The 23,421-nt window shown below is 41.4% G+C and overlaps 2 protein-coding genes across 2 annotated transcripts; both read right to left on the bottom strand.

Moving 5' to 3' along the window:
- Nucleotides 1–14,677: 14,677 nt before the first annotated feature.
- LOC110685130 lies at nucleotides 14,678–15,070 on the bottom strand. The gene has a single exon (XM_021861593.1). The coding sequence runs from the start codon at nucleotides 15,068–15,070 to the stop codon at nucleotides 14,678–14,680; it is 393 nt and encodes a 130-aa protein (XP_021717285.1).
- Nucleotides 15,071–17,699: 2,629 nt separating this feature from the next.
- LOC110685131 lies at nucleotides 17,700–18,536 on the bottom strand. Its single transcript, XM_021861594.1, has one exon. It carries the CDS (start codon nucleotides 18,534–18,536, stop codon nucleotides 17,700–17,702), a length of 837 nt encoding a protein of 278 aa, XP_021717286.1.
- Nucleotides 18,537–23,421: the final 4,885 nt, after the last annotated feature.

The raw sequence follows: 23,421 nt of genomic DNA on the forward strand, positions 1-23,421 counted from the left end.
TAAGTTGTATTAAAAAGCCGTTGAAAATAGGGAAAGCTAGGCATATTTGCAGCGAGTTCCTTAAGGAACTGTTTAAGGATCTGCTTTAATGAATAGCAGCAATTATTAATCTTTAATGTGTGGCGGTTTTCATGGGAACCGTTACACCTGAGAGCTGAATATGGCTGGCGACTTTTGAGTTCCCTTTTGGCTGGCAACTTTTGAGTTTCCTTTTATTACATTAGCTAAGTCCACTTAATGTAGCTACATCCTTAGGCTATAAAAGGATGTCTTATCTAGCTTTGTAATATCTTATCTTACCTTTATTGAAACTTATCCACTTTTAAATTACCTTGTGTTATTTCTAGTTTAACTTGTGGAGTTAAGTTACTTGAACTCGTGGACTCGAGTTTGTGAGCTTAACTCGGAGTGTTAGGAGTTAGCTTTTTGTGGTTAGTAGAGTGAGTGTTCAACTCTAACCATACTTATTCTCAAAAACTCGGTTCAGTTCCTCAATCTCAGGAACTAGTTCCTGTTCCTTATCCTATTCCCATGCCAAACACCTAGCTTAAACACTAAGCCACCTCAACACCTAGCCTAAACACTTAACCCATAACCCGAAACATAAAACCTAACCTTAGATTCCGCATCACCTGGCGATGAAATGTACCCTTTTAAGTTGTTCGATGCCGAAGTAAATATTATCCGAACCACCCACGGTGGTGCAAGAAGCTAGATCGCGGGAGTAGCCTAACCTCATAGCCAACTGAGTAATCATACTCCCACAAGTGATCTCACCCTTCTCCCCCCCCCCCCCCCAAATAGTGGATTCACAACTTTTTAACAACAAGTGGCTCATGTTTAACCTTCCTCGCCACTCCTTCCTTGTGGCTAACCAAAGCACAACCAACTCAAGCTTCATCATTTTTCCCAAAGCTTGCTTGGGGAAAACCGAGTACCCCAAGAGTCTATGCAAAATGCGGAGTGATGGTTGGTACATATCACTAGCAAGGGAGAAGCGGGCACCAAATACATCTTTAGCCGATTATTGTTCCATCAAGCAAACTCGGCATACCCTTGAAATGACTCAAGCTCGGGGATTAGAAGATCGGCGATGGCTTCATTGAATTCACGAAGGGAAAGTTGATGATATTGGTCAAAAAGTAGGAAGGTAATCTCAAAGTTGGAGTCACCGATTGGTGTGGCTTCAAAAGAGGCTAAGAATTCTCTAGTGGGCTCAACATAGGTGCGAGAGGCGGTGTTTTCCATTCAAAGATTATTAAATAGAATCCATAAATCCTCATTGATACCCAATTTTTTCATATCTCTTCTACGGAATTGGCGGCATGGTCTAAGAACTCGCTTTTGGATGGAAGCATAAACGGGTTTGTGAGATGGATTGTTCATTTGAGGTTTGATGTTTATTTTGTAGTTCATCTTGGGGTTCCTCAATATGAATTTGGGGTTCCTTCCCCTTCCTCACGTCATTATATGTTCAAAACCTTATCAACAAAATTTGTAAACACTCGACTAATCCTAAACAAAAAGTATAGGGGTAAGTCAAGGGTCGAACCACTAGGAATAGGAGAGAGATTACTAGAGTCTAGGGTCAAGCTACTTTGAAGTATGGGAAAGTGTTTGATACGTAAACTATGGTATTGTTATGCAAAACACTAGGGATTAGGATCCACATGCAATCAAGATAGAAGTGCTAATCGAGGGAAATCAAATCAATCAAAATAGTGTAAGGACTAGTAGCAATTGTAATTGAATTATTCTAAAAGGTTATCTCCTAGAAATCTAGCTAGGTTTCCTCTATGAATGACTAACAAAGAGAAATTACAATTTAAAATCAATCAATAAATGTAACCAAGTGGTCATGTCATTCGAAATTACAATGCATTCTTGCTTGGTAATGAAGGTAGAGCACTCCTATCAAGCCAAACACATGCACAAATCTACTAATCAATTTAATTACTACATTCAATCAATCAAAATCCCCAAATTAGCAATTATATATCATTTATGCATAAATAATTTGAATAATAATGCTAATTAAATCATAATCATCATCATATTCAACTAATCAAGAAGAAATTCAAATCAAACAAAATATTAACCAAAAATCAACAAATCAAACAATCATTCATGAATCAAAAGCTAAATCAAAGCAATAGAGAAGAATTAAAGGAGGAAGATCTGACTAATTATCATTAAATGAAGGAAATCCAAACTTGATTGAAGCAAATTAAAAGTACAAATACAAAATTTAAGAATTTCTCCCTCTACTTTCTCTTTCTAAAATCTAAGCACTAAAAACTATCTCTCTAATAAAAAGAAGAAAAAGGTTATTTATAGTATAACTAGCTAGGAGGAAATGAAGAAGACGTCCAAAAATAGACCCATACGGGCGCGCTCTCTCACGTGCGTGTGCGCTCGTGACGATCTGGGTACGAAACTAAAAACCAAAGTGGCGCACCCGCGGTTGCAGGCTGTGCACCTGCGCAGGTGAGAGGCGCGTCCGCGCCAATTGAATAGTAGAGGGTGACAAACAAAAATGGTAAGAGAAGGCACAAACAAGTGACAAAGGAGGGAAATTCATTAGTGAAAGAGGGTGAAAAAGTGGCGTAAATGCCACTCATCACATACTCTCAAATCGTGCACACCAATATCATTTAGGAAGGAAAACATCCAAATATACAAGTCCAAATGGTATTATATGCAAAACAAAAGCAAATACAACAAGAAATGCAAAACTTTGCCTCAAACAAAATTTTTTTTGGAATATTTATATTCAACAAAAATAAACAAAAAAAAAAAAGAAAAGAAAAGAAAATAAAATAAAGGAAAAGAAAAGGAAAGGAGAGTTCAAAGGTGCATTCAAAATAATATATATCCCAATAGTCAAACAAGTGGCCATTCAATTACAACGCCAATGGCCACAAACACCCTCAAAGTGTTGAAAGCAAACATCCACGAACCATTCAACTTGTCCTAATCTAAACCTATACTATGCAAACAAGAAATTAAAAGAAAGGAAAATAGAAATATATCACTAAGTGATCCAAACTAAGCAAAGAAAAGAAGCAAAAGGAAGCTTACACCTCCATGTAGGTCCAAGAAATCTAAGATTAATCTACAAGACAAGATTAGAAAAAGAAAAGAAAACAAACTATACACAAAGCACATGTTAGTAACTTCAAAATTAAATCAAGTAAAGAAAAGAGAAAATAGAGTTAAAGAAAAATGAAAAGAGAAAAGTTAGAGGGCTGGGTTGCCTCCCGGGAAGCTCTAGTTTAAGGTCCTAGCTTAACCCTTCCTCCAAATCACATAGGGTCAAAGAAGACCACCTTGTCCTAAGTGGTGGAGAGAACAAAATTATTGTCAAGCTATGGTAGAATCATATCACAAGACTCATTATGTGGAAACGCTAGAACCAAACCAAAGACATTGGTCTTCAATATCTTCTTCTTTTGTAAAATTCTCTTTCTCTTTCTGGACTTCTTCTCCTTAGGATCTAGAAACTCCACACCATCCACACATGAAAATCCATTCTCATCATCTATCAAAGAAAGCTCAAACCATGAATGCATTTGAAACTCATCATCATCCTTAAGCTTTGAGAGCTCCTTGACATCTTCACTAACCATCTTGCAATCAATAATTATAAGAGCATCATCACAAGCTACAAGAATGTCATTAGTAGAGGACACAAACATGCAAGCATTGTCATTTGAAGGAAGTGAATTGATACACATGACTCCTTGCACGTAAGATAAAGACTCATGCATTGACTTAAGCTTAAAACTAGACTTATCATAACCAACACACAAAGTTATAGTGCCACCTTTCACATCAATCAAATCTCCCGAAGTGGCTAAGAATGGTCTCCCTAAGGTGATTGGTATATTGTCATCTTCCGTAATCTCAAGCACAATGAAATCAACGGGAATTGAAAACTCACCTATCTTGAGGGGAACATCCTCAATCCTACCCTTAGGGATCTTAATGGAACGTTCGACCAATTGAAGGGTCATGGTGGTAGGAAGTAGCTCACCTAGCATAAGCTTCTGGAAGACGAAATATGGCATGATGCTAACACTAGCACCTAGATCACAAAGATCATTTTGGAACAATTTTCCATTAATATTGTAAGGGATAGAATAGTTTCCCAGATCTTTCATCTTTGGGGGTAGGTCATTGTGGATAAAAGCACTACAACACTCCCCAACACTCACCGAGTCAACCATGTTGCACTCTCTCTTGCCACTTAGAAAGTCCTTAAGGAATTTGGAATAGTTTGGCATTTGTGTCAGAGCGTCGGTGAAAGGAATAGAATTATGAATCTCTTTAAGAATATCAATAAACTTCCCACATTTTTCATCCATTTTATGTCTCAAGAATTTTTAGGGGTAAGGAAGTTCGGGTTTGATAACCTCATCTTGCACTCTCTCTTTCTCCTTGGCCTTCTCATTAGAACTCTAGCTCTTCTTACTAGACTTATCATGTTCATCATCATCAAATGAATCACTCACCCTCTCTTTCTCTTGACTCCTCTTAGAAATACTCTCCTCTAGGACCTTGCCACTTCTATTGGTGATAGAATAAACCGGTTTCTTGGGGTCAAGACCTTAAGAAGGTAGAAATGAAGGACTAGCATAGTCTTTTAAAGGATCGGCTAGTTGGGTGATTTGGTTCTGAAGCATTTTGTTGTGGGTCATCATCTGGTTGAACTTGTTGTCACTCACACCTATGTATGTAGTAAGCAACTTGGTTTGGTTCGCAACAACTTTTTCCAAGGTAGACCAAGATGGTGAAATTTTGTGTATAGGAATTATCATTTTGAGCATGAGTCTTTGGAACGAACCCAAGAGAATGACCTTTTTGAGAATGATTTTGAAAATTACCTCGCCCTTGATTGTTCCGATTGCCCCTACCATAACTTTGGTTTTGATTCCCATAACCTTTTTTGTGGTAACTTTGGTTACCATAACCACCATGCTTGTTATAGTAGCCTTGGAAACCTTGGTTTCTATAACCACTGCCATGGTTATAATTACCAAAATTACCTTCTTGGTATTGGTAATTCCATTGTCCTTGGTTGCGATGACTATCGAGCCTGGGACCATTGATATTAAACACATGATTCACATGTTCGTTCTCACTACCATCAAGTTCATCACACATATCCATAAAAGCATGAGAGCACATGGACGAATCATGTTCATAAGAACCACACACCATAAAGAAAGCATTCATTATACAAGTCATCGGAAGAAGAAAAGGGAATAAAGTTAGAAAATGTACCTCTCCCCTTAATTTGGGAGGGAAGAATTGGAGCTTGTGAAGAAGCACTTTCTATCTTTGACTTAATAGAAATCAACTCCTTGCCCAAATTTGTGACTTGAGAGGTTAGATCGTTGATGGCATTTAGATGATTAACGACATTAACCGTGGAGCTACTTTCGCTTGTGGACTCTCTCTCACCATCTTGCCAATCCATGTACTGTCTTACTACATCTTCAATGATGTCAACCACTTCTTCTTCCATTCGATTCATTATAGGGCCTCCGGCGCCTGTATCTAGGCATGACTTGCCTTGGGGATTCAAGCCTCCATAGAAAATTTTAATAATTTGATAAGTTGGGATCCCATGATAAGGGACTCTCAATGGTATTCCTTGTACCTCCCCTGAGTTTCATAGAGACTTTCACTAGGCCTTTGCTTGAAGCTTTGAATAAGAGCTCTACCTTTCGCCGTCTTCTTTTGGGAGTAAAACTTTGATAAGAATTCCTTAGTGAACTCATCCAAAGTTCTCAATGAATTGGGCTTCACCTCCTTATAGGTGAGAAGGGGAAAAGCTTTAGGAGAATGAATTTTTGAGAAACTTCGTTCACCTTGATGGTGTTGCAATACTTTACAAATTCTTTAAGGTGATTTAGAGGGCTCTCTTGCTTAGCTCCACTAAATTGTCTCCACTATATAAATGATATCATGCCCAGACGGATCTTAAACTCATTGGCTGGTGTCGTTGGGGGTGCTATGCCACGTTAAAACATATAGGCTCCGGGTATCCCTAACTCCTTCAAAGAAACCTTTGGGTTGTCTCCCATGCTTGCTTCTCTTCTTCTTGTTGTACAATGCACACAATATCAACAAAAGAATTAGTAGCACGACTACAAGTGTAGCCTAAAAATGAAAAATATTTTTGTGTTTTTTATCAAGATGAAGTAGACTCAACAACTATAGCAAACAAACTATGCCGTTCCCCGGCAACGGCGCCATTTAATAATGGATCTAAACACGTCGTTATATTTTCAAAACCTTATCAACAAAATTTGTAAGCAGTCGACTAATCTGAAACAAAGTATAAGGGTAAGTGAAGGATCGAACCACGAGGAATGGAAGAGAGATTACTAGAGTCCAGGGTCAAGCTACTTCGAGGTATGGGAAAGTGTTTGTTATGTAAACTATGGTAATGGTATCACTTAATCACAATGCAATAATAAAACACTAGGGATTAGGATCCACATGCAATCAAGATAGAAGTGCTAATCTAGGGAAATTAAATCAATCAAAATAGTGTAAGGACTAGTAGCAATTGTAATTGAAAGAGTCCAAAAGTGAAAGGAATGGTGTCCTTCCAACAAGTGTATTATTCTAATAGAAGGTTAAGAATTATTAGAGAGCTAATTCTTCAGTGAGGTCAAGTGATCGGAATGCCTAGGTAGAGGCCGCTTCCGATAAGTAATATTAAAGTACAATTAATATTACAGCTTAAACTTGACTGAACCTTCGGGTCGAACTTAATCAAACAACCGATCCGAGACAACGAATCAATTTAAAGGATTAGATGAGTCATCGGAGTATTACGAACAAAGACGTCGGACATCGAGCTTAGAGCGTCGAGACCGAGCGTCGCAAGCCGATTCCAATTTAGAATTCGACGAGACGTGAAATCAAATAATCAATATTGTTGGGTTTCGTAGCGTCCAACGCTACGCGGAAGAGAAACCCACCCAAGACCCGCCCCAATAATTAAAGCAATAAAGCATGCATAAACATAATTAAACAATAATTAAGAAAAGGGATAAAGAAGTAATACCCTTGAAGTGTGCTTCGCTCGCAAACCGAGCTCTTACTTTGAAGCTATTAAGCCTCACAAGCGTGACGGCCTCCAACAGCTTGTACCCTCGAATCTACAATTTTACTCCTAACCTAGCTCTATCAAATTTATGTGAGATAGTGGCAAGTTAGGGTCGAATCCCAAAGAAACGGGGGTAATGCACGATTACTATGAAATCTAGAATCTATTGCTAGTGATAAAGAGGGTATTATAGTTTGTTTTGAGAAGTTCGATGATTAAACTATCTACCACAAGAGACCTAATCAAGCCAAAAATAAGGAGATTGAACTAGACACCCTAAAATGAAAATTAAAAGCAAAACTATGGGGTTAATAACGGCGAAGTGTAGGGTTTCGTAGTGACCTTCACTACGCGGAATGAAACCCCCCAAGACCCGCCCCCATAATTAATGCCACTAATACAAGCAAAACATAATTAAAACACAATTAAGAGTAAGGATAAGAAATATACCCTCGACGCGTGCTTCGCTCTTACAACGACCTCTTACTTCAACCTCGATAATGCGAGTCCTCCAACGGGATCGTACACTCGAACACGACCCGATCGTCCTAAGCCTCGAAGGTTAGTCGAGGCCCGGACAAAATATAAACTTGGAGTTTTACGAATTCAAGGTATACTCAACAATGGAGTTTCCTTTACAATTCCACTCAAGTGTGTTCTTTCCCAAATACCCAAGCCTTGGTATTTAGAGGGAAATAAACCCTTGATTTCCAATCTCCCACCAATGTGGGAGAGTTGGTAAATATGACAATCTATTTAATTCTAAATTAAATAAATAATCAACTCAATCACAATGCAACAAGTGTCAAGGGGAGAGAGAGAGTTAGGTGAGGACCAAGAGTAAGGGGGGGCCATTGCCTTGCTCCCCAAGGCTTTGCCCAAGGGTTTGTCCCCAACCCTTAAAAAACCAGACTCATGTGGGCTGCTGGGATGACAGCCAGCTAGCACCACCCCAGCAAGCACAAGCTTGATGCATGTGGCTGTGCTGGGCAGTGCCTACGCTGCTACTGCTTGCTAGGTGCTCGGCGTTGCTAGCAAGTTGTTGCCGCCCAGCCAGTGCATACACGCACGCAAGCCCAGTCATAGCGCACACGCACGCAAGGCCCAGCCATGCCGCATATGCACGCAAGGCCCAGCATGAGTGCTGCTAGCGAGCCACGCATGCTGGATGGCTTGATGCTTGGCGATAGTGCTAGGCACACACGCACACGCACACACGCAAGTGCCCAGCACTTCGATGGTGCTCTGCTTGTGCGAATGACTTGCGATGGCGCCTAGGCACCCAAGCACGCATGCTGTGGTGATGTGCCATGCGTAGGCACGCACACACACAAGCATGCTGTTGCGATGGGCTGCCTTGTGCGCCTAGCACTCATGGCGCGCCTAGCACACCATGGTGCGCCTAGGCTTGCGATGAGCAAGGCTAGCCTAGCACTTCACATGGCAAGGCCAATGTGATGCTACGGCTATGCTCGTACTTGTTGCTTGTGATTTTGCGACGCTCGGTCTCGACGCCCTAGGCTCGATATCCGACGTCTGTTTTCGTAAAACTCCAACGACTCATTAAATCCTTCATATTGATTCGTCGTCTCGGATCGGTTATTCGATTGGGTTTGACCCGAAGGGTTCCGTTAAGGTTAAGCTGTAATATTAATTATATCTTAATATTACTGATCGGAAGCGGCCTCCACCTAGGCATTCTGATCACTTGACCTTACTGAAGAATTAACTCTGTAATAATTCTGAACCCTCTATCAGAATAATACACTTGTTGGAAGGACACCATTCCTTTCACAAAAAGCACTAGGGAGAGGGGTTTTCAATCATGACCAACAAGACAACTAATGAAAATCAAAAAGGATTTATATCAAGCAGTACAAACTCTACTAAAAGTAATTCATTCTCATGCAACTACTCAAAGCAAGTTGATGAAATCAATCAAACCTAAACTACACCATTCTCATGCATCTAATCTAGGACTAAAACATTGGGGGTTAAAGGTGCACACAATAACTCCAAGCATATTTAAGCACAAATCATCAACCTATGGTAAAACCCAACCAATAATCATTAGAAACTCAAGCAAACATGATTTTCACCCCCTTCCCTAGCTAGAAATCTAAGCTAGAGAAAGGAAAATAGCCATGACAGCTAAAGTAAACATGTATTCAATCCTAACACAACTTAGCATGATCCTAAATCAAAGAGAAAGCAATGAAACAAGTAAAGCTAGGAAATTTATGGAAGAAAACACAAATAAGAACAATAAAACTAAAGACTAGAGAATAAGGAAAAGAGATTACTATTATAAATGTTGAAGGATTAGCCAAACATGAAATAGTTGCAACAATCTTGAAGAAAACTTGAATATCTTGATTACAAAGATTAAAACTTGAAGACTAGCTATTTTCTCTCTGTAAAAGATGTTCATGTTCTTTCTCTTTTACAAAGTGTTTTTGGTGTCAATGGAATATTGGATGGATGAAGATTCAAGCCAAAGACGATTTAAAGTCTCTTGTTAAAACAAGGCAAATGGGCATGGAAGAGGCCTCTCCAGTCAAGCTGCCGCGCTCTCTCCTTCGTAGGTACGAAGTTGGGAAAACCCAGCTCGTTGTGCCCGCGGCCCTCTAAGTCGCGCCCTTTCCAGGCCATCTCCAGAAACTGCTATGTAGCTCAGGATGCACCTGTCCGCGCCCGCGGCAGTAACACCCGCGCTCGCGGCTACCTGTAGCAGCGTGCCCGCTCCTTTGCAACATCTCCTCTTCCTTTGCAACATCTCCTCTTTCTTGAGCAAGCTACCTTAGCAACTCCAACTCCGTCTAGAAATCAAAAATTTTCCCACGAGTGCTAGGAGCTATCAAAACACACGAATAGAAGGTAAAAAGTAAAAGAAAGATAAACGAGAAGGAAAACACGAGAGGGAGCTAAAGTAACTTAAATAGAGGTAAAAACGGTAAGAGGAGGTATAAACAAGTGACAAATCGGGGGAATTCTCTACTGAAAAAGGGTGAAATGGTGGAATAAATGCCACTCATCAAAATCCCCCACACTTGCCTCTTGCTTATTCTCAAGCAAAACTAAGAAAAGAAACACAAAGTGAACACTACAAAGACAAACACAACATGGCAAGGCTTAGAAAAGTAAATCGAGTTTTAGGGTGGACATGTGCTCTATTCGGACTCAAAAGAGGAGACAAGCGCCAAAGAATACTAGTCTTTCTCAATTACACGATGTAAACACGCTCCAAGATGCCAATGGTTGCAATAGTCAAGCCTAAGCCAAGTATAGAAAACAAGTGATTCATTCTCTGCTCTAGTCCCCTCTAAAACGGTTTGCGTTCTCCTAACTATCTTCAAATCATCCCCCTAGTTGGCTCCTCATGATTCCACGAAGGAACCGAAAAAAGATTCTTTTTGAGGAGGTATAAAGTCATCCCAACATCTCAACTATGCATGCTCTCTCCATAGGGTTGAAAACCATCTCCCTCCACTGGTTTTTGACCACGCCCCCCTAAAGTCTAAGGGTCTTTACGGGGGTTGTAATGATTCAGCTGAAGGTAAAGGAAGGGAAATCATTTGAAATAGTGATGACAAGTCCTAAGTGAAGCAAGAGAATGACCAACTCTCATAGACAAAACCCAAGAAACGACCGTAACTCAAACAAACATACATCATTTCAATTTCATTACATTATCACCCTTATTCAAAGTTAGTTATTTTTTTTTATTATTTTTTTTGTTTTTTTTTTTTTTTGTTTGAAACTTCATTTGATCCTTTTAGATTTCATCACCCTTCTCAAGCTTTTCTTACATGTTCATATACAAGCTTATATCTCAACTCTTTGCTCCAAACCAGTTCTCCACATAATTCTTGCTCATATCCACTATGCTCATTACATTACCCTAACGCACCAAATGCTTCACTAACTAAATGGGTTGGTAAACATAGGTCGATAGGCTTGTAATGCGGTTAAGATAAGAATGAGAAACATTAGGCTCAAATTGGATGGCAAGAAGGTTAATGCAAAATGGAAAATCAAATTTGTAACTAAACAAAAGAGAACATAAACGAAAATGAGAAATGGTGCCCTTTTCCTCCCCTAAAAGCGCTAGGTCACGATCTCGGGAGCTAGAAATCAACACAAGGATTATGACACGCATAGTTGAGGATCCGAAAGTGCCGCACAACAAATTGATGAAGGCTTGAACAAATGAACCTCACAAGGGATGAAAAAGGTAAGCAAATGCCAACTAAAGGGCTTCAAATCCACTACAGGTAGCAACTCCATCTTACCACTTCCCATGACCTAAGGGTTTAAACGCCCTCACAAGTTCTTAACCTTGCTACCTTAGCTAAGGTTCATCTAATTCAACCAAAGGCAATCTCAAACCGTGCATTTCATTATAAAGTTAAGAAGAAACAAGCATTCTAAGGTGCATCATCAAGGAAATAGAGTCTAACTGTACAAGCAAGTTCCAAAACACAATCATATTATCTTGCCATAACCATGTTTGTTACACAAAAGGAAATGAATACAGAACAAAATAAGGAAGAAATCAAAGAGGTTCACACATGAGGCATATAATCCAAATAAATCCCTATCGACATACAATGATCGTTCGGTATCAACACCAACGATCCCAGGTTCCTTGGAACCAAATGCAGACAACCTCGAACCATTCAACTTCTTCCTATACTTATCCTAACCTAAGCACGCCAAAAGAAAGAAAAGAGAGAGTAAAGGAAGGATCTCACCCATATGTCACTTGAAGATAAATAAAGCAACCTTACGAATTACCATGTCTCCATATGTTGGTTCCACTTTTCTTCAAGGCTATAAAAGAGAGAGATAAAAGCAAAACAAACACTACACAAAGTAATAAGTTAGAAGGAAAAAGAGAGAAAGATATATCAACTCAAATTCTTGGGTATAACTAACTACCAAAACTCAACTCAATCTCAAATCCTCATCATCATCATCATAAAAATAGACATCATCAACAACAAACAAAAACAATGCTACCAAGAGCTTACCAACAACACCCAACAACAAGACCCAAACCTGAATCCCCTCATCATTCCCATGAGTCCTTGGTGCCTTCCCCCACACTTACCCAAAAACACTCCCTTTTGATTCAAACACTCCCCACACTAAATAAGAGCATCGTCCCCGATGCTTCACATGCAAATGGAAAGAAAAGGGAGGGACCACAAAGGGAGGGACCACAAAGGGAGGGAGAAAAAACAGACCGAGGGGGGAAAACTATTGGCCACTAGGGCCGGCACCACTGTCATCCGCATTTCAACTGTCGTATGAGAAGCCCGAGGGAGGGGCATGGGGATCCCAACCTCTGGTGTAACTGGGAGGCCACCCATAATGATCTTTAAAGAGGTCTAGTTGGGATGCGGATAATTGGTCATATGGCTCGGGTTGAGCAAGAGGCAAAGGGTGAGAGGGATCAATGTAGGGGTAGTTAGGGTCACCCCTATAATCACTCCCACCCGAAACCCTGTAATCATAATGACCGAACTCGTCAGGGAACTCACGTCGTGGCACATTGGGGTTCGAGGGACCCTGCCTATTGGGGTACACAGGTTGGTTGTCACCCCCCCAAGATGGCACGGGCCCTTGTTGGGCCGGCACATAAGGGTAGTTAACAAGGGGAATGACATCCCCTCTACGTATGCTAGCATCATATAAGCAATTGGTTTTGAAAAAATGTTGTTGTTGGGATGCGATCATACCTTGCATGCCGAGTTGCATGCTCTCCATTTGGGCCCGCATCGCCGCCATCTCTTGATGGTAATCAAATTGCTGTTGATTTTGTTGTTGTTGTTGATGTCTTCCTTGCCTTCGCTGACGTTGTTGATGTTGTTGACTTGAGGGCATCAACTCTGCCTCATTCTCATCCTCTTTATTGTCATGCCTTTCATCATGACCTTCACCGAGCTCCATCCTTGCGACCGGGAGGACACCCGAATATTTCCTTATCCACCAAGGATGATTAACCCCCTCCCTTGTGAAGGAAGTGAACTCTGGCTTGGGGAGGAGACAATGACGCTCGTGGGATACTAGCAAACTCCAAGTCCTCCCTCTATCCTCCGTATCCGCAATGAATTTCATCGTTTTCAATTGATCAAGATCGAGCCAGATATCACTTCCATCACTTTTCCCAATGGGAGTGCAAGAACCCAACTTGTCTATGTGACCCAATTTCTCGGCCAACCGGGTGATCATCCCACCGAAATGTATCAGCCCTTTCCTTGTACCCGAGAGAACCCCTTCAATGCACTTGGTGAATAGGAAACCGAAATTCACTCTATGCCCCAACTCTGGCTGTGTAGCTAGCAACAAAATTCGAATTTCCTCCATTGTGATCTTTCCCAAGTCCTGTTTATTAAAAACCATGTACCCGAGAATTTAATGTAGAAGTCTGATGGCTGGGTGCATGATTTGACTGGCTAAGGAATAGTTGGCAATGAAGGCGTCCATCCTTGAGATGACTTTCCACCACGAAAGGGGATTATAATCACGAAAGAACTCGTGCTCGGGGAAGAACATGTCGGCGTCCGGGTTAAGGTCCAGTAGTTGGTTAAATTGGCGAAGGTTAACAGTCCCTGTTTTTGTTGAAGAGTTGAAAAGAGATGGCGAGGTCCTTATCCCCCGCGGCATGACATTCAAAGGAGGCAAGGAACTCAAGAGTGGGCTCCTTATAGGTCCGGTAGGCACTTGTCACAAATGAGCCTAACCTAAGATTTTTGAATAGGAACCAACAATCGTCGTCTATGCCAAGCTTTGTTGTAGAGGGTTGGTGGTAGTTTTTTGTAGGTCTAAATTTCTGGTTTTGCAAATTGTCGTTGATAGATTTGTGATTTTTATTGTGGAATTTTAGGGGTGGCAAAGGTTGTGGAGTAGGTTATTCATTTTATTATGGAATTTGAGGGGTGGCAAATGTCGTCGTGCCCGCGGGTTTGCCTGTACGCGCCCGCGGGTCTAAGTGTCGGGCCCTCTCTTGGGCATCTCCTAGGCATCTCCGCTTTCTGAATTTTTCTGAAGAGGAGCAAGCCGCGCCCGCGGGATTAAATTTCGCGCCTGCGAGTTTTACATGTTTGCGCCCGCGGGTCTAAGTGCTGCGCCCGTGGGTCTTCTTGGAGAGCCCTCTTCTGGGCATTTCCAAAATGTCAGTAAAGGGGCTTAAAAACCCTGCCCGCGCCCGCGGGTCTTCTTGGAGAGCCTTTCTCCTAGGCATATCCAGGGCATCTCCAGAAACACAAATAATCCCTTAAGACTTGAGACCTGAAATCCAATTGCAACCTTCTCTTTTGATTCATAACTCCCCCTTAACACCTTCACACTCAAATTTATAGACTAAATGCCCAAAGATTCAAGTACCTACAAAAGAAGAACAAAAAGTACACAATAAGAGTCTAGAGAGAAATCAACCAAAATTGACTAAATACAAGAAATAAAAGACCAAAAGAGTTTGAGAACTCGGGTTGCCTCCCGATAAGCGCTTCTTTATGAGGTCACTAGCTCGACCATGATGAACCATTATGTAAGAGGTGGCTTAGGATCCAATGGATCAAGCCTAATACATTCTATCAAGCTTACTTCATCCTTGCAAAAGTAGTGCTTTAAACTATGACCATTAACCATGAACTTGTTGTCTCTCACCTCCAACTCAAAAGACCCACAAGGAGTAGTCCTTGAAATCACGAAAGGTCCCGACCATTTGGACTTGAGATTTCCGGGAAACAAACGGAGCCTAGTGTTAAATAACAACATCTTATCTCCAACCTTGAAGCTCTTGTTCCTTATATGTTGGTCGTGCCATTTCTTAGTTTTCTCCTTGTATAGTCTCGAGTTCTCGTAGGCATCATACCTAAGCTCTTCAAGTTTGTTGAGCTTGAGCAATCTCTTCTCACCGGCCAACGACATATCCATGTTTAACTCCTTGATTGCCCACCAAGCTTTATACTCTAACTCAACCGGCAAATGACAAGCTTTCCCACAGACCAACCGATAGGGGGTTGTACCAATTGAAGTCTTGTATGCCGTCCGCAAGGCCCAAAGTGTGTCGTCAAGCTTGAGGGACTAATCCTTCCTAGATTTGTTCACCATCCTTTTGAGAAGGTTCTCGATCTCTCTATTTGACACTCCACTTGCCCTTGGTTTTGAGGATGGTAAGGTAGACCAACCTTGTGATGAAGCCCTTATCTCTTAAGAAGAGCTTCGAATTGCTTCTTGGCGAAATGAGAACCTCCATCACTAATTAGCACCCTAGGAAGCCCAAACCGCGGAAAGATAATTTTCTTGAGAAGCTTAAGCACAACCTTATGATCATTGGTAGGGGAGGGTATAGCTTCAATCCATTTAGTCACATAGTCCATCGCTACCAAGATATACATATTCCCACATGAAGAGATAAAAGGCCCCATAAAGTCGACACCCCAAACATCAAACGGCTTAACTTCCAAAAATTTTTGTTGAGGAATCTTATTCCTTTTGGTTATGCCACCACTTCTTTGGCACATGTCACATCTTGAATCAAACTTATGGACATCCTTATGTATTTTCGGCCACCATAAAAGAGATAGAGAAATCTTTGCCACCGTCTTATCAACTCCTCCATGTCCTTAACACGGTATTGAGTGGCAATGCTCAAGAGCTCCTTCGATCTCATGGTCCGGAACACATTTCGGGAATAGGCCATCTTCACATTGCTTAAACAAGTAGGGGTCATTCCAAAAGTACCTCCTCACTTCCTTGAAAAAACCTTTTCTTTTGTTGAGAAGAAAACTACAGGGGAATGACCCCGCAAGCAAGATAATTGGCTATATCAACATACCACGGGCTAGATGTTGAAGCCATAGCCATGAGAGTTTCAAATCCTACTTCTTCATTGACTGGACATCCTCCTTGTTCTCAAAAGGAAGCCTAGACAAATGATCAGCGAAAAAAATTCTCCGCCCCCTTTTTATCTCTCATCTCTATGTCAAAATCTTGGAGCTAAAGAACCCAACGGATGAGGCGTGGCTTAGCTTCCTTTTAAGTCATAAGATAGCGAACCGCTACATGATCCGTGTACACAATCACTTACGATGGGACCTAAATTTGTCCATGACAAACATAACCGCAAGCATTTCCTTCTCCGTCGTTGTATAGTTCTTTTGAGCCTCATCAAGTTTTCTACTTGCATAGTAGATGGAATGAGATCTTCCTGCTTTCTTTTGCCCAAGCACCGCACCTACTACAAAATCACTTGCATCGCACATTAGCTCAAAAGGCAAGCTCCAATCCGGAGCTTGCACAACAGGAGAGGAAATGAGAGCTTCCTTGAGTTTTTGAAATGCCTGAAGAAAAGCCTCATCAAAGTTAAACACAACATCTTTCTTAAGTAATTCGGTCAAAGGTTGGCGATTGATGAATTTTTTTTGATAAAACTCCGATAAAAATCGGCATGCCCTAGAAAGGCTCTCACTCCCGTAACGGAAGTAGGAGGGGGCAACTTTGCAATCAACGAAACCATGGCCGAATCAACTTCAATGCCCTTTTTTGATACTTTATGGCCTAGGACAATACCCTCCTCAACCATAAAATGGCATTTCTCCCAATTTAAAACCAAACTCGTCTGTTCATACCGTTTTTGAACTTTTTCAAGATTATAAAGATATGTGTCAAAAGATGAGCCACCAACACTAAAATCGTCCATAAAAACCTCAATATCATTTTCAAGCATTTCAGAAAAAATGGAAGTCATGCATCGTTGGAAAGTTGAAGAAGCATTGCATAACCTGAATCACATTCTTCGGTGTGCAAATGTTCCATATGGACATGTGAAAGTAGTTTTCTCTTGATCATTTAGATGGATAGGGATTTGGAATAACCCGAAGTATCCATCCTAAAAGCAAAAGAAAGCATGATGGCAAAGTTTCTTCGACAATTGGTCCATGAAGGGGAGAGGAAAATGGTTTTTCTTTGTATTTTTGTTTAACCTCCTATAATCAATGCACATTCTCCATCCGGTCACCGTCCGGGTGGAGATTTCCTCTCCTCCTTCTCCCTTAACGATGGTCATTCCACCTTTCTTTGGAACTACGTGAACCGGGCTAACTCACTTGCTATCGGAGATATCATAGATTATGCCCGCTTCTTACAATTTCAAGATTTCTTTCTTAACAACCTCTTAGAGGTTGGGGTTCAACCTCCTTTGTGGCTCAATTGAGGTGGATTGATCATCCTCAAGATGAATATGATGCATGCACAAAGAAGGGCTAATACCCTTGGTATCATCAATGTTATACCCTATCAAAACTCTATATTTTTTCAACACATCAAGCAATTTTTCCAAATCAAGACCATCTAGGGTAGCATTGACAATAATAGGGTATTCCCCTTCATTTCCAAGATAAGCATATTTCAAAGAGGGGGAGAGGGGTTTGAGTTCTACCTTGGGAGGAGGCTTGGAACTCTCCTCCATTTTCTCTTCCAATAGTTCAAGCTCATCATCCCTACGATCATCCTCTTCCTCCATTTTGGCTTATTCAATGGCCATGACAAACTCTTTTGCTTCTTAAGAGTGGTACTCTTCCTTGCATGTAAGAGCTTCAACCATTGGATCTTGAGGACTCATCATAACCCTTCCCAAGCGATCTAACTCTTCATTCACAACATTAACCCTATAGCACTTATCAACCATGGGGGTTTTGAGTAGCTTTGAGAACTCAAAAAAAATATTTTCATTGACTACCTCACATGTAATGGTGTTATTCTTGCAATTGATCACCGCCCCCAAGGTCTTGAGAGTTTCATGACCCAAAATCAAAGGAGTATCGACATCTTCCTCCATATCCATCACTACAAAATCACAAGGCACATAAATATGCCCAACTTGAATAGGGACGTCATCGAGCTCACCACAAGGTAGCTTCACCGAACGGTTGGCCAATTGGATAGTTTTTCTTGTGGGGATCATTTCAATATTAAGAAATTGAGCAATGCATAGAGGGATCAAACTAACACTTGCTCCAAGAACGGCTAAGGCACCCCTAGCTTCCATGTTCCCAATCTTTACCGGCAAAGTGAAACTTCCCGGATCCTTTTGCTTCTTGGGCATCTTATGTTGAAAACGTGCACTCACTTGATGGGGGAGAGTGATAAGATCATCATTAAGCTTCCCCTTGTTGGTGAGGATATCTTTCAAGAACTTGGAGTATGAAGGAATTTGGGTGACAACTTCGAGGAAGGGGAGATTTATGTGCAAGTTCTTCATCACACTAAGGAACTTTGCAAACTTATTATTTAATTTCCTCTCCGCAAGTCGACCGGGAAAGGGAACCGGTCCATCAAGATTCCTAGCCTCACTAGGAGTTGAAGATGTCACCACATCTCTAGAGTTCTTTTTCTCCATACTTCTCTCTTTCCCAACAACCTTCTCTTCTTCGACTTCCTTATCTTCACTCACACTCTCTTCTCCTTCCTTCTTTTCCTTACTATCCCTCTTCTTGGGACTCTCATAGGACGTACCCGATCTCAATATGATTGCCTTGCAAGAGTCGGGTTTCACAATGTTGGAAGGGTTAGTTTGTGATTATCCGGGTAGTTAGAAGGTTAGTTGAAAGGAACTCTCTCGGCCAATTGAGCTAGTTGTGAATCAACCATCTTGTTATGAGCCTTAACCTCTTGCATTTGTTGATTCGTGGCTTGAAGTTGTTGAAGAATTTAGGTTTGAGTAGAATCGAGTTTAGATGCTTGCTCTTGACTACTTTGAGTTGCTTGATTTTGATTGTGGTATTGGTTTTGATTATTGTGTTAGTTGTTTCTTGGATAGTATCCTCTTGGGTTTTGGGTTTGGAATGGAGGTGGGTTTCGGTATTGGGGGTTGGAGTTGTATGGTTGTTGAGCTTGTTGATTCCATTGTTGGGGTTGGTGAGCAAATCCGGGTGGTGGTTGCCTCCAAGCTACTCCACCGCCACTTCCCCTATATCAATCTTGCCTTGTGTTGTAAGCCGCCACATGCTCCGGGCTCAAACCTCCACAATAAGATGTATCATGGTTCGTTCCACCATAATTTTGACAAGAGAAATAGTTGACTTGAGAGGAGCTTGCCCCACTATTGACACTCGTACTCAACTTTGCAAGCCCTTTGTCAAAAGCTCAATTTGATGTTGCAATTGTTCAACCTTCTCTAATTCATACTTTCCACCCATCTTTTGTGCATTCCCCCTTCTACCACCCCAAGAGTAGTTCTTCACTACCTCTTCAATTGTTGCTTCAACTTTATTTTGAGGGACTTTAATCAATTGGCCACCCACCCCCGCATCCAAGTTAGCTCTAGACACAGGTTCCAACCCATCATAGAAGAATCTCATGAGCAAGCTTTGATTGGATTCGTGATGAGGACATGCTTTTACCAACTCTTTGAATCTTTCCCAAGTTTCACTAAGACTCTCATCCGCTTCTTGTTCAAATGATGCAATCTTCCTTCTCATCTCAACGGTCTTTTTTTTCGGAAATGAACCTCTTCAAGAATTCCTTGACTACCTCCCTCCATGTCGTGAGAGAGTTTGGCTTGACTTGTTTGAGCCACTTCTTTGCTCTACCCGAAAGAGATTTTCAAAATAAGTGTATACGGATGTATTCTTGAGAAACTTGGTTGTTTTGAATCATGGCACAAAGCTCAAGAAATCTATCAATATGCTCAATAGGATCTTCACTTGGAGAACCCGAAAATTGCTCCGCTTGAACCATTCTAGTGTATTGTGCATGAATGGTAAAGTTTATTTCCGTGAAGGGTAGCAAAATCCCTCCCGTGAGCTCATAATCCTCGGGATTTCCAAACTCACGAAACAAAACATCATTCTCCTGCCTCGCCATTTCCTCGCTTTGAGAAATATGATCTTCTTTTGAAAGGAATGGTGTCCTTCCAACAAGTGTATTATTCCGATAAAGGGTTCAGAATTATTGGATAGCTAATTCTTCAGTAAGGCCAAGTGATCGGAATGCCTAGGTGGAGGCCGCTTCCGATCAGTAATATTAATGTACAATTAATATTACAGCTTAATCTTGACTGAACCCTTCAGGTCGAACACAATTGAACAACCGATCCGAGATGACGAGTCAATCCGAAGAATTTGATGAGTCATCAGAGTTTTACGAACAAAGACGTCGGATATCGAGCTTAGAGCGTCGAGACCAAGTGTCGCAAGTCGAGTCGAATTTGGAATTCGACGAGACGTGAAATCAATCAAGTTACAAGTAGGAACCTAGCCGTAGCCTTGCATTATCCTAGCCATGTGAGTGCTAGGCTAGGCAAGACCCATCGCAATGCTAGTCGCAAGCCTAGCATGCCAGGCGTGCTAGGCCAATGCATGTTAGCTAGCTTAGCCACCGCAGCCATCGCAGCCTTGCGTGTGTGTTAGCACGCCATGCGCGCAAGCATCGCAAGGCTAGGCCTTGCTAGCATGCTAGGCGCTGGCGCAAGGCATGGCCTAGCAATGCTCGCCTAGCCATCGCAGCCGCGCACCATCGCATAGCAGCATGCTAGGTGTGCTGCTTTATTCGTGATGCTAGGTAGTGGCACGCACCAGCCCCAGCCATCGCTAGCCGCAAGGATGGCATACGCTAGCAGCATGCTAAGCTATGCATGCTTGCTAGCCAAGCTGGGCCAGGCATCGCTGCACAGCAGGCGTGCTGGGCATCGCATGGCAACAGCCCTGTGCCTTGCATATCGCAAGCACCACGCACCAGGCAGCAGCAAGCTTGGCATGTTGGGCTGTGTGTGTGTGCTAGCAAGCAGCAGCACGCTGTGCCTCGCATAGCAGCAACGCCCAGCATGCGTGGCTCGCTAGCAGCAGGCAAGCACTGGCTGGGTGAACATGTGGGCTGACTGTGCGTGTGGGGTTCCAGCTACCTGGCCAGGCTGCCCAGCCTTGGTGCTAGGCGCTAGTTGGCTGCCTTGGCAGCCAAGGCAAGCTGCCAGCCAGCCACTTGGATGGGAGAGGCGGTTTGCTAGTGGGGACCAAGGGGTGTGAGCTTTGCCTTTGGGAGCAAGGCTACGGTCCCCCTCCCCCTTGGAAATGGTCCTCACCTAATCTCTCATCCTCCTTGTGCCACTTGTAACTTATTGATTGAATTGCAATTTTATTTTTTGTTTTAATTAAAATAAAATGGAAAAATTGAAAATCTCCCTCATTGATTGAGAGTGGGATTCGAAGGTTCATTTCCCTATAAATACCAAGGTTTTGGAATTTGGGAAGAACACTTTAGTGGAACTATAACTGGTTTCTAGTTTTTATTGATTGAGTCCTGACTAACCTTTGGGACATGGATCGTTCAGGTCGGGTTTGTGGGTACGAGCCGTCAGAGACCTTCGCATTTGTCGGGTTCAAGTTTTGAAGTAAGAGCTAGGGATTCGAGCGAAGCACGCGCCAAGGGTAAGAATGTCTTTTCCTTCTCTCTCATAATTGTTGTTTAATTTGTGATTGTATGCTTAGTCACTTTAATTAGTGTGCGGGTCTTAGGCGGGTTTCTCTTCCGCGTAGAGTCGGACTCTACGAAACCCAACAGCGGTATCGGAGCCGCGCTCACTTTAACTATTGTGACTAATAATTAATTAAGGTGATTTAAAATGGATTTAAATTTCTGGTTATGCTTTCTAATTAGATTAGAAGCTCGTTTTAACTAGTTTTAATCTCGTATTTTTTACTAATTTGGCTGACTAACCCATATTTCGACTAAAAATGGTGATTTTTGGGTGGAATCAATGTTCTAAATCGTTTCTAAACCTATTAAGGTTGTCCAGAAGCCAAAATCCACCCAGAAACATATTTTTCGAGGGTTTTTTTGTTTTTGACAAAAAAATTTTAAATCTTTTAACCTTGATTATTTATTCCATGTTGAAGGTAGATTAAATGTATGGTTGCATCCCTAATCTGCTGCAATTATAAACCTCATTAAGCATGTTTATGAAGTCATAATTGGTGCTTAATTTGGTGTGTTCACTTTTCACATAAATTTGTATTTTTCACATTATTGCAAATAAATTGCTTTAAGTGTGAATGTTTATGGTGAACTTGCAATTTAGAAGCCCCTAAAATTTCAAAGATTCAATCTGTAATTGTTTATTTGGTTCGAACTTTGATTGCTAAATTCCATGTTGAACTAATTTTGGATTTAATCATTTTTGTATTGATTAAAGTCGTTAAGGTCCAAAATTGTGATTGAATTTTTAATTAATCTTCAATTTGGAAGATGTAATTTTTCAATTTTACACAAGTTATTGATGGAAATTTTTCATTGGATGAAAGGGTTTATTTTTCCAACACCCTTAATTTTGTCAAATCTCATTATTAATTTACATTTCAATAAATTAATTATGAGTGTAGGCCTTCAAGTTTTGTAGAATAAAGAAAGACCTAAATTGCTTTAAGAATGGTTCTTGAATAATTTAGGCTTGTGCACCATTAGAAAATTGAATTTAATTAAGTTAGACTTGTTTTAATTTCATTTTTGGCCTAAATTGTTTCTAAAATAAATTTAGAATTAATTTTATGTCACCCGAATAACGGGATTAAAATCCTGAGAAAAGGCACGCAAATCTAGGCAAAACACCCAAGCACCACCAAGGCTAGTCGGGTTGCTCACGCAGCCCACATGTGGCTGCCTTAGGTGCGCACAAGGGTAATCAACCTCACATTACTGTTGCTACTATCTGGCTAGGCTCGTATGTGTGTGCTGCTATGTGCGTGGTGCGTGTTGCGTGGCGGATGCTGTTGGCCATGCTTGTGCATGATGCTGGGCAGCGAGTCAGCAAGCCCAAGCAAGCCAGCCACTCGCCTGCAAGTGCCAGCATGCAGCCAGCATGCGTAGCATGCGCAACAAGCTGCTGGTGCCAACAAGCGTGGCATGCGTTGCTGGGCATGCATGCCAGCACCTAGCATAGGCAGCCGCATCTCCCAAGTGTTGCTAGGCACCCATGGTGCGCATCCCACGTTTTTTGGGTGGGTCAATTTCTTGCTTGAATTGGGCTATCGGTTATTGCAAAATTTTGCAATTTTAATTTATTTAATTATTTTAACGAGGCTAGGCCTTACAAAATTTAGTGGGAGTTTAGTGGGAGTTTTGCAATTTTAATTTATTTAATTATTTTAACGAGGCTAGGCCTTACAAAATTATTTTAACGAGGATAGGCTATCCGGCTCTTACAAAATTTTTGTTAACCGACTTAATTAATTGGAATAATTAAGTTGGATGCGGAATTTAGTGGGAGTTTTGTTAATTGCATGCAATAATTG

Source organism: Chenopodium quinoa, unplaced genomic scaffold (genome assembly GCF_001683475.1).
Source record: "Chenopodium quinoa cultivar QQ74 unplaced genomic scaffold, ASM168347v1, whole genome shotgun sequence".
Classification (NCBI taxonomy): domain Eukaryota; kingdom Viridiplantae; phylum Streptophyta; class Magnoliopsida; order Caryophyllales; family Amaranthaceae; genus Chenopodium; species Chenopodium quinoa.

Coding starts and splice junctions, on each gene's coding strand:
- LOC110685130 (XM_021861593.1), bottom strand. CDS start 15,070: ATGGATATGTCGTTGGCCGGTGAGAAGAGATTGCTCAAGCTCAACAAA.
- LOC110685131 (XM_021861594.1), bottom strand. CDS start 18,536: ATGGAGAAAAAGAACTCTAGAGATGTGGTGACATCTTCAACTCCTAGT.